Source organism: Panthera uncia, chromosome D4 (assembly GCF_023721935.1).
Source record: "Panthera uncia isolate 11264 chromosome D4, Puncia_PCG_1.0, whole genome shotgun sequence".
Taxonomy (NCBI): domain Eukaryota; kingdom Metazoa; phylum Chordata; class Mammalia; order Carnivora; family Felidae; genus Panthera; species Panthera uncia.
The window spans coordinates 67,912,539-67,924,311 of NC_064807.1; the positions used below are offsets into that span (position 1 = coordinate 67,912,539).

The window sequence follows — 11,773 nt, forward strand, 5'->3', positions numbered from 1 at the left end:
TAAATTAATTCAGAGAATGAAGAAAAAGGAACTGATGTGATTACTACAAAAGACAGGGAAAAAAAAAAAAAAAAAACATCTCCTACTTTATTTGGGTTGTATCAATCAATAAAAACAGTCTTCTGGGGGAGCCTGGGTGGCTCAGTTGGTTAAGCGTCCCACTTGATTTCAGCTCAGGTCATGATCTCATTGTTCCTGGGATCGAGCCCCACGTCAGGCTCTGTGCTGACCACACTCTGTGCTTGGGATTCTCTCTCCCTCTCTGCCCCTCCCCTCTACTGTATAAATAAATAAAACAAAAAAATAATAGTCTTCTGGTCTTAAAAATGTTTTTAGCTTCTGACCTTAGACTTCAGCTTTGGAACCTTACTAAATAATAATAAATTCTGAAAAAGTCTCTATAATGTAAAGAAGCTCATCAGAGTAAAATTTAGGATAGTGAAAAGTGAATAACCCAAAAGTTCAACTGGGAAGTAACTACAGAGGATTCACTCAATAAAATGTTATTCAACCATTACAGTGTTAGTTTTTTTTAAACAAAAACTATAGAGTTAAAAACACTCTTAAGATATGCTTAAAGAAAAAGCAAAATATAAAAAACACATGTGACATGATTATAGCTACTGCATGGTAGGAGGAAAAGTAAATGTACTAAGAAGTTAGTAATTGTATTTGGGTGATAAGATTCTGGTTTTCCTTTTCCTTTTTCTGTATCTTCCAAAGTGCCTTTAATGAGCACAAATTCTTTTATAATGAAAAGGATATTTCTTCAAGCAACTCTATTAGATGAAACATTCAAGAGATCTTAAGCCCCAGCTATATGAGCACATGGGAAGTGGAACTACAGCTGCATCAAAACGGTTCAAGCTTGCAGAACCACACAAATTTAACCTGGGAATTCAGAGAATTTGAAGCAGGGCTGTAGAGCTCAGAATGAAATCAGAGTATAATAATAGCACACTTGCATACCAAATCGTTAAAAAATGATCCTCAGCAAACGGTCAGTCTTCGGTGCGCACAGGGGTAGTCAGCCCCACGCCATGAAACATTGAGTCAGTAATTCAGGTAAGAGACTAGAAAGCATATTAATTGAATTCACAGATTACACAAAATTGGCAACAGTCAATAAAAACGGAGATGACTATAATGATTCAAAAAGATATCCTGAAGCTAGAACAATGGCTAATTCAAAAAAGATTAAATTTAATAGAAAGATACAAAAATCTGCTCTTAGGTTCAAACTCACCTGCAAAGTACTGAATGGGAAGAGGATGGCTAGGCTACTTTTCAGTTCAGTGTGAGTCAGGAGTATAAATAGTGTGAGTGCCTATTAATAATGCTCATATCAGGAAAAATGATTGTTGCAATGACTTCTGCACTATCAAAACCACAGCCATAACATTCAGACTGGGAAAGGAAATAGAAATCACCACATAGGAGATACAAACTATAGTTGGGGGGCGGGGGTAAAAAACTGCTCCATTTAGGAAAAAAAAAGAAGAAAATACGAGGATTTGATAGCTATCTTCAAACAGCTGGGAAAAAGTCATCTGGGAGAGGCATTCGCCTTAACCCCTGTGGTCCTGAGAGCAGAAACAATAGGTGGGAATCAGGAAACACCACACTGCAGCTCAACATGAGGATACATTTTTCTAACAAACTATAGCTGTCTAAAAATGGAATATTTTGTGTGAGCAAAAGCTGACCATAAGTCAGGGATAACAAAGCACAAGAACCTGCTTTCAGAGATTAAGCCTCTGATGGTTTTTCAACTGACTTCTAGTAAGTTTCTGTTTCTTACCTGTACTCATAAGGAATCAGTATCACCTACGGGGAGAGAAAAGAGACTGCATACTTCAGAGGGAGACTCATGGTCTAAAGAGAAGCACATGTTTTCACCTAGTAAACCTGAAACCCACTGATAGCCTTATTTCAGTTTAAAACACCCACTTATTAAATACACTCCCCAATTCTACTTCTAGGAACTTGGTTTACGGAAGTTCCTAGTTTGGTTTATAGAAGTTCCATATACTGTGCACACAGATCTGAAAATGTTCACTGCGGCTGCAAAAAATATTTTAAAAAATAACCTAAATGTCATTTTGTAAAGGACTCTTTAAATAATGGTACCTCCAGAAACTGGAACAATTTTTCAGACTTTCAGAGGTATGATGAATATCTACATTCAATGACAGTATAAATGCACACGTGTGTAAATCTGTATTGGTGAAAATACACTCAGCCCAAATATTTAAAAATAGTATCTCTGGATAGTTGGATTTCAGGGGGCAATTTGCTTCTTTCTGCTTTCCTTCAAGTGTTGAATTTTCTAAAAGTATTTTCATCTTTATAAACAGCACATGTTTTTTGAGGTTTTTTTTTAAAGATTTTTTTTTAAGTTTATTTATCTATTTTGAGAGAGAGAGAGAGAGAGTATAAGCAGGGGAGAGCCAGAGAGGAGGAGAGAGAGAGAATCCCAAACAGGCTCTACACTGACAGCACAGGGCCCAATGCAGAGCTCAATCCCACAAACCATTCGTTGAGATCATGACCTGAGCTGAAATCAAGAGTCAGATGCTTAACTGACTGAGACACCCAGGCACTCTGCAAACGTTTTGAATTTAAAAAACCTCTTTTGGGGAGCCTGGGTGGCTCAATGGGTTAAGCATCCGACTTTGGCTCAGGTCATGATCTCGCGGTTTGTGGGTTCGAGCCCCACATCAGGCTATGTGCTGTCCATCCAGAGCCTGGAGCCTGCTTTGGATTCTGTTTCCCTCTCTCTCTGCCCCTCCCCCACTCACACTCTGTCTCTCAAAAAATGAATAAACATTAAAAAAAAATTAAAAAAAAAAAAAAACAAAACCTCTTTTGACCTATGGATATTTTTCCCCCAGTATTCTGAAGCGTCTCCTCAGAAAAGATTCACAGGATATTAGCTCAAAAAGTATGACCATTTATAAACACTTTATAGATTTCTTATTAAACCGTTATGATTACATAAATTACCAATGTTTGAAAAATGCTTATCAGATTATCCTAACACATATTCAGAGCTACAATATTTTCTAAAAGACATCTGGAAAAAAAAATTTTTTTATACTATAGTACTATTAAAAAGAAAGCTGTTCTAGAAGTGCTAACAAGGAAAGATATGTATAATACAAAGATAAATGAAAGAGCAAGGTGCAAAATTGTATATATATGTTACCCCATTTTTGTTTTGAAAAACAAATGCCCCATACTTTATATGTTCATATAAGCACACAAAGAAATTTTGGTTATTCATCAGTTAACAATAGTAACATGTTACCCTGTGGGAATGGTGGCAAAGAAACTATTCACTTTACCATACAGACTTCTATGTTGCTTAAGTTGTTTTTTATATAACATGTTTTACTTGAACCAATTTTTGAAACTGCTAAATATTCTTTAAAATAAATTCACCAAAAATAAGGATTTTGTACTTTCAAATTACAAATATAATTTCTAGTATGGATTTCTAAAAGTCTGCCTTTAAGAGTTTTATATTTGTCTCTCCGCTTAGCATCTGAACAATCCTGTTCAAGTATGAATTTGCTTCCAGCTATGGAGGAAATCAATGAACCACAGTTTATATATAAGAGGGCATACTTTCTCAAATGTGTGTTCTTTAAAACAATGTATCCTTTTCAAAATACACATTTAATACTCACTTTAAAGCACCAATGTGTGCTCAATACCACATAAAATGTCTCATAAAAACTGGCAACATTTATTTAGCACTACAAACAATCACATTTTCCTTTCATCAGGCTTATTAACCACATAGGCTTTTCTGATAAAATACTAAGTGCATAAAACATAAGTAGACTTTGCCTTTTAGACGGTTTTATTTATTGCCATGTGGGCACTAACCGGAAAAACAACTGGGCTTGCTTCTGTTGCATGTTTTTGCAAAAACAGTTTCCCAAGTCTTTCACAGCGAGAACAACTTCCCAGCAGCAGCCCCTGATGCATAATCCCAACTGCACAAATGTACAAATCTCAATCAGTGATTGCTTCAGCTATTTCTTTCTCCTTTAAAACAGCTTTATCCCAATTTGAAAACTATTCTCTTTTGTGGTGTGGCAACTTAGAGTCAAGTATCTTTTATAATCAGCGTCTTTGAGAAAGAACCTAAGCACTGGCAACTTTCCTCCTTACTGATGCCAGGCAAGCAAAAGCACACCTAGACAAGGGTTCAGAAGTGGAAGGGAGTGGGCCCGGCTGGCTAAGAGCCTCTTGGGCAGTACCGCCAAACACTTGGGAACCGTGCAAGGAAGCTGAGAAATCATGGAAGCCAACCCTACGCTTCACACAGCTGGAGTGGAGTAGCCCATAGAAGAGCCCTGGCCGGTCAAAGGTCACAGAACAAGCTATTGACAGAGCTCAGTTGAGAATTTACAGTCTCGGGGCACCTGGCTGGCTCAGTCAAAAGGGCATGGGACTCTTGATCTCAGGGTCATGAGTCTGAGCCCCACACTGGGGAGATTACTTATGAAAAAAAAATTAAATAAGTAGAATTTACGGTCTTCTCACCTTCTGCCACTATTCTTTCTACCTCATACTTCTTTATAAAGTAAAATGGAAACAATGGGATCAGAAACCGTGGAAGAAATCAAATCTATTACTATCACACAAAAACTATAGAGGGTCTCCAAATCTTCTAACATGTATGGACTAAGTAAGAGGGACAGGAAGATCAAAACACTCCCAGCAAAGAAGAAGGGGTAGGGGAGGAGAGGGAATTTGCTTTTCAGTTTTATCTTGATAACTCTACATCATGGGAAGATGCCAAGGGCCCCAAGGACTGTGTCACAGGTGAGCTTGGTGCAACAGGTGATTTTTTTTTTTTTTAAGTGCTTAGAAATCACTTCTGAAGTCCCTACAAAATTCTAATATATTTCAAACTGTTTAAAAGAATTATTCACACCATAAATGCTTCGTCTTTCACTTGCAAGCAGAATAGGGTGTTAAGAGACTGAAGAAACCCAAAAATGAGGTGAAGAGGAACAGAACTAGAAGGATAAATTGGCAACAAAGGAGAACACAGGTATGGAAGCCACTAGAGAGGAAAACTGTACAGGACTTGGAAATCGCTGAACAGATACAAAGATAAAAGAAGAAAGTGATGACCAAGGTTTCTAGAAGACTAGAGTCCAAGGGTCTTTGGGGGAACATGTGTGGTTAGTCCAGTCCTGATATTCTTCTATATTTTTCCCCAAATAACTAAAATCAGTTTCTATTCTAAAAAGTTAAACTAAAACATTTAAACACAACAAAGTAGGGGCGCCTGGGTGGCTCAGTCGGTTGTGTCCGACTTCAGCTCAGGTCATGATCTCGCGGTGAGTTTGAGCCCCATGTCGGGCTCTGTGCTGACAGCTCAGAGCCTGGAGCCTGCTTCAGATTCTGTGTCTCCCTCTCTCTCTGCCCCTCCCCTGCTCATGCTCTCTCTGTCAAAAATAAATAAAACATTATAAAAATTTTTTAAATAAAATAAAAATAAACACAACAAAGTAGGGGGAAACTTTTAAAAATTCTTATCAAAGGTTACTAAGAGTTTTGCTGACAAAAGAATTTTGCTGATTGGGCTGCTGAACCATTTACTGTCGGAATGAACAGATCAATCTCTAAACCAGTCTTTACACCAATGAAATCCCTCATTCTTCACAGGATAATTGTAAGTAGAAAACAACACCCATGAAAGCACCTGATACAGTGCCTGGCATGTGATAGATGCTCAAAAGTTGGATCTTAAAGGTATGAAATGTTGGCTCCCCAAAACGTAGATTTGCTTAAATGTAACTTTTCTCCCTCCCTTTCCTATCTATGTCTCTCTTCAGCAGCAGGTTCAAATTTACAAGTTGTCTAGAAAATATGGACTCTTTCTCTATACCAAGACAGCTCTGTGTGGGCTCACAGAACCACACCGACTGTGAACTCTGAGACAGGAAAGTTACAGAGTGGGCTCCTTGCCCAGTCACACGACGTTCCTTCGCTTCAGGTCAGGCCTTAATCTGCCCTTTTGGCGGAGAGCTGAGGACTCCCTCTCTCTGCTTCCCAAGTACACCTCTCCCCCATCTACCCGCCCACCCCTAAGAGTTGCTGCAAGAAACCACAACTTCAAGCCTTGTTTCTCTCAAATTCAGATCAACCTAGGGGACCCACTGGTTCAATTTAAGCCCCTCTACCACTCCTATGCACTTCTAGTTAAGTCATACTCTCTTTTACAATAGTTTTGTTTTCCTCCACTCTTTTCCTGTGCCCCCATCACTGTAGCCAAACAGCTCTTGCAAGCCTTTTAAAAATCACTAATCGGGGGCGCCTGGGTGGCTCAGTGGGTTAAACATCAACTCTTGATGTCGGCTCAGGTCTTGCTCTCATGGCTCATGAGACAGAGCTCCAGGGCCGGGCTCTGTGCTGACAACAAGGAGCCTCTTAGGATTCTCTCTCCTTTTCTATCTGCCCCTCCCCCTGAGCGCTCTCTCTCTCCCTCTCTCTCAAAATAAATCAACAACAAAAATCATTAATTGGCTAGATCTTCCTCCCGCCTTCTAGCCAAATTAATATTGGCCCTTACCCCTCTTCCATTCATTCACAACTCATACAAGGGTATTCGAGTAAAGTACAAAAATGAGGGTTTCTCCACTGTAAAAAAGATATTCAGAACTACATACATTCAGCTACAGGCACTTCTTCACTGGTACTCAATTCCACATCTCATTTTTCACTGAGAGTAACTGGCAGAAATGCCCCACTTTCCACTAATCTTGTCAATTTATCCATATATTCAACTTCTTAGTATAGTATGACATTACGTTATTTATACGTTAGATCTTTCACTTTCCAATTTCCTATAGTTTCGTGGATATGCTATTTGGTCTTGCCCACAGTAATGTACACTAAATTGCAGTATCAACAGTCAAAATGTCAGCAGAAACTGTACATGCGTCTGCCTTTGACAAGACTGAATTTCTTGAGGGTAGGAATCAGGTCACAGTATTTATATTTCTTAACAGCATATAGTATTCGGTCTTATATGAGGCAGTCAACTGAACTGTGAAACAAGAAAGAGCGCGGAAGGTATAAATAACAGGGTAAAGGAGATGAAGCATACTCTGGATTTCTTCACAAGTTATGTGACTTTGGGACGATCACATTCTCTGTGCCTCAGAAGCCTCTCCTGAGAAGTGGCAGGCATCTGGCAGTAAAAAAACTCCAGGATCACTCCCACCTGACAATCCAGCAAGCCCCAGGAGTTCAAAGGTCATTCCACATCTCTCTTTTCTACAACTGAAATAGCCCAGGCCACTTGGAGGCCAAAGCTGGTCTGATCACTTAGCAGTTGCACACACAGACAGCATCCCAAATATGGATGAGGTGCTCCCCAGTATCTTGCTGGCCCATAATGGGTTGGTAATGACATGTTTGTCTGCCATCTCCATGAGAACATGTTCACGTATGATTCCATGACCTTGAAGACAAAGCCTGCATCTTACTCGTTTTAAACCCCTACAAACCCTAGCATCCATCAACACGTTCAATCCCCTTTTAATGGAAACTGAGAGGTGGTAGTGACAGAACAAGAGAATACAGGAGTTCTGGAATCAATTATCACTCCACCAGTAACCTCAAAACTTTGTTTCACACATAAGGGGTATCATTTTGCAACTTGATGTCAAGGTGCACTGAACACTGACAAAAGCAAAGAAAATTATTTTTAAATGGTAGTTTATTGAAATATTCACCTGTTTTTAATAGCCCTCAGTTAAATAGTTGAGGATTAACTGGTCTAGAATCTAGTCTGAGTTAGGAAATGTGCCACTAGATTATCTTTGAAATCCTTTCCAATTCTAAAGCTCCCAAATTTTCTATGAATAAGCGCAGGGCGATCCAAGAAGCAAATCTACCTCTTCTTTACTCAGTCTGCTTAAGTAATCCAGGCGGGAGACAAGGTACTCTGGTACAGCAGTCCCTCCACAAGTGGTTCCCAAGAAGTCGAGTGTGGCGTGGGAGCAGGCCCAGGTGCCTCACACCAAGTATACTCGAAAGCTCCTGAACTCAGAAGCAGCAACGGCCTTTGAAGCAAACTTCGTCTTATGACTTGAGAAACTTGAGTCAATCCGTCCCTTCTTTGTCCCTAACTAGCCCTAGCCTGGTAAGTAGTCACTTCTCCCATCTGCAGGATGACAAGCTGGACTAGGATCTCTAAGGTCCCTTCCAGCTGATATCCAGAAAAGTCTCCCGTGAGAACTAAAGATGGTCGGACCCCACCCCCACCGCCCCGCACTCTGCCCAGGGGTAAATTCAAGTCCACCCGCCCATGCTCAAGTCAACCTGAAAAGCGGAACTGCGATTCCCAAACTAGGGACACAACCACCTTAGAGTATCAAAATGGGGGCGGGGACAGGACAGCTGTTTCAAACCACACCCGCCCTCTCTTTGGAAGAAAGTGGGCCAAGTTCCTTAGGTGCACGGGAAGGAGGGCGGAGACTTCTGACGGTCCCTGCATAGTGAGGAGGAGCTGCAGGATGGCACCCTCGGGAGCAGGGGTGCCCTGGGCCCACGGACCGTGTCCGAGTGGCCGCTCACTCACCCACAGGCTGCTGAAGTAGTCCAGCCCGCGGCAGATGAGCGCGCCGGCGTGCGCCAGCAGCACCTGCACGCCCAGGTAGCTGCCGAGGCAGTAGAGGCCGTAGAGGAGCGGGCCGCCGGCGCCCAGCAGCAGCAGCAGGCGGCGGCGGCGCAGCGCCTGCTCGCCCAGGGCCTCAACGCCGTAGTCGGCGAAGCAGAGCGGCAGCAGCAGCGCGGCCAGCACGATGGGCGTGTGCGCGCGGTGCAGGCGCTGCAGCCAGTGGCGGCCCAGGCGCGTCAGCGAGCTCTTGAAGGGGTGCAGGAAGGTGCCGCACAGCACGGCCCACAGCAGTGGCCGCAGGAAGGCCTCCAGGATGAAGTAGACGAGCACGGCGGCGCCGCAGCACAGGCACACGAACAGCACGGCCCCCGTGTTGTAGAAGGCCTGCTTGATGGGCTTGTCGAAGCGCAGCGCCAGCGCCGGCGTCCTAGGGGTCTCCCCGCAGCTGGCCCCGCTTCCCGGCCCGACCGCGCGCGGGACCCGCGGCGCCCGACCCGGGGAGCCCCGTGGGCTGGGCGCCTCGGCAGGGCGGCCGTCGTCGGCCATGGTGCCTCTGCTGCCGCCGCCAAGAGGCGGTACTGGAAAGCCGAGCGAGAGTCGCGGGAAAGAGGTAAAGGCGCTCTGCGCGCAGCATTATGGACGTTGTAGTTCCTAGCTGGCCACTGAGCGCCTACAGGCCCCATGGGGAACTACAATTCCCAGAGGGTGTGGAGAGTGTTCTTTCTCCCCCAATTTCCTCCGCCCATTGGTCCCTGCAGATGCAGGTAACAGGTTTCTGAGCTCATCATCTGCAGAGAGAGAAAAAAAAAAGTTCCTCACCCATTGGTTAAAGTTAACTTTTCAAGGGGCGGAATTCCAAGAGGCACTACGTTCACAGTTTGAAAATCCAGGCTGTACATTAGAATCCCAGGGTGGAGGAGCACTTGTGCAAGACGATCCCCACATTCAATTTTATTGGTTTATTTAAGAAGCAAAGTGCTTGCTCTGGTGTAGGACTTTAAATAGCAGGGGCACCTGGCTGGCTCAGTTCATTAAGCATCTGACTCCATTTCGGCTCAGGTCATGATCTCAATGGGGTGGTGGAGGCTGCATCAGGTTCTGGGTCAGGTTTTGCGCTGACGGCTCAGGTCCTACCTGGGATTCTCTCTCTCTGTTCCTCTCGTTCTCTCTCTCTCCCTCTCTCTCTCTCTCTCTCTCTCTCTCTCTCTCTCTCTCTCTCTCTCTCTCCTTCAAAATAAATAAACATTTTTTTTTTTTCCTAGCGACTACCGGGATGCACCTGGGTGGCTCAGTCAGTTAAGCGTCCAACTTCAGCTCAGGTCATGATCTCACAGTTTGTGGGTTCGAGCCCTGCGTGGGGCTCTGTGCTGACAGCTCAGAGCCTTGAGCCTGCTTTGGATTCTGTGTCTCCCTCTTTCTCTGCCCCTGCCCTGCTCATGCTCTGTCTCTGTCTCAAAAATAAATAAAACATTAAAATTTTTTTTTAATAAATAGCGATTACTGTATGTCAGACCCTGTTCTAAGTGCCTCATTCACTGAATCCTTAGAACAATCCTACAGAGAACATGGTGTTATTATCCCCACTTTACAAAAAGGAAAACTGAGGCACAGAGAAGTTAAGTACCTAGCCAAGGTCACACAGCTACTAAGTAGTAAAGGCATAATTCAAACTCAGAATCTGGCTCCTAAGTCAATTGTTTTACCTACTATGCTAACTGGTGTGACAAGTGATCTTTGGCATGTTTTTTAAAGCTCCTCAGTGGACTGTAATGTACAGCTACTGTTGCCATTGGGGTAGGTATCAGTGAGCGAGCTATCTGAATTCGTAAAAGAGCCCTAGACCAGAGTCCCAAACTGCCACTATTTCTTTTTGAGACCTAGGGTCAGGTCGCTTGAGGCCCCAACCCCAATTTCCCCTCTGTCACATGGAAATGATAATAACAGAAGCTCTTGTCTCAGAAAAGAAAAAGAGGAAGCTCCAGGGGAGTGCAAAGTGCTTCTGTTATTATGTTGGAAAGGTCCTGGGATCCAAGCCTACTAACACCTCAAACAACACCTAAAAACAACATTTTTGTTAAAAGGAGATGAAAGAGGGGAGGGCAGAAGGAAGGAAAAAAGAAAAAAGAAAAAAAGAGCAAGCAGGCAGGCTTTACTGAGTACCCAATCTGTGATTGCTTTGAAACCCTGCAGGTTACCCTTTTTCAGTTTTCAATAAGTTTTCATATTAATTTAAACATAATTTAAAAAAAATTTTTAATGTTTATTTATTTTGGAGAGAGAGAGAGAAAGACAGAACACAAGCGGGTGAGGGGCAGAGAGAGAGGGAGACACAGAATCTGAAGCAGGCTCCAGGCTCTGAGCTGTCAGCACAGAGCCCGACGTGGGGCTTGAACCCACAAACCGTGAGATCGTGACCTGAGCCGAAGCCAGACACCCAACCGACTGAGCCACCCAGGTGCCCCAATTTAAACAGAATTTTTGTTTCTCTTCTAAAGTACACAGGACAAATGTCATTATCCACAGGTTTCAGATGAAGAAACTGTTGCTTACTAAGGGTTGGAGGCAAGGGGATTCAGAGCATAAAGTAAAAGAAAAAATAATTCCTTTCCATCCCATTTTTTTTTTAGGTTTCAGGTCACAGCTCTTGTTTTTCAAGTGGTCTTTGGACTTTGACTCTGTAAATATATTGCTTCAGTGGTCTTATATTTGCTTTACTTCTTTACTTTGTCTAGAGCTGCTGAGACTATGGTTGCAATCATGGCCACATTTGCTTTCGGTGCCTGTTTTACACTGACCCCAAGCTCTTATTTATATTGCAATAAAGCCTTAGCCTCCCTCCCAAAAAGTCCTCGGTAATGAGTAGGGAATCCCAAAGAGGGTACCTTACAAATGACCAGAGCCATGAGTCCACCACCAACCACCCTATATCCACCCTGCTGCCCACACCGCTGCCTGACTCCAGTTCCTATCATAGAATTGCCAGTGCCTATGTCACTATTCCCAGATCCTTTTTACTACTACTTTTTACTTTAGTAAAAAGTACTTTTTACTTTACTTTACTACTACTTTTTATTCCCAGATCCTTTTTACTACTCCCAAACTTCTAATCCTCAGAGTGCC

General features: G+C 43.0%; 1 protein-coding gene across 4 annotated transcripts in view; it reads right to left on the minus strand.

Moving 5' to 3' along the window:
* Window positions 1-9,261, minus strand: part of TMEM245 (transmembrane protein 245) — a 97,734-nt gene extending 88,473 nt beyond the window's left edge. For all 4 annotated transcript variants that reach the window (XM_049627628.1, XM_049627624.1, XM_049627632.1 and 1 more), the window contains exon 1: window positions 8,615-9,261. In XM_049627628.1, coding sequence (XP_049483585.1) covers window positions 8,615-9,199 — 585 coding nt within the window. In that variant the 5' untranslated portion in view covers window positions 9,200-9,261. The remainder of the gene's footprint in view (window positions 1-8,614) is intronic.
* Between the last annotated feature and the right edge of the window lie 2,512 nt (window positions 9,262-11,773).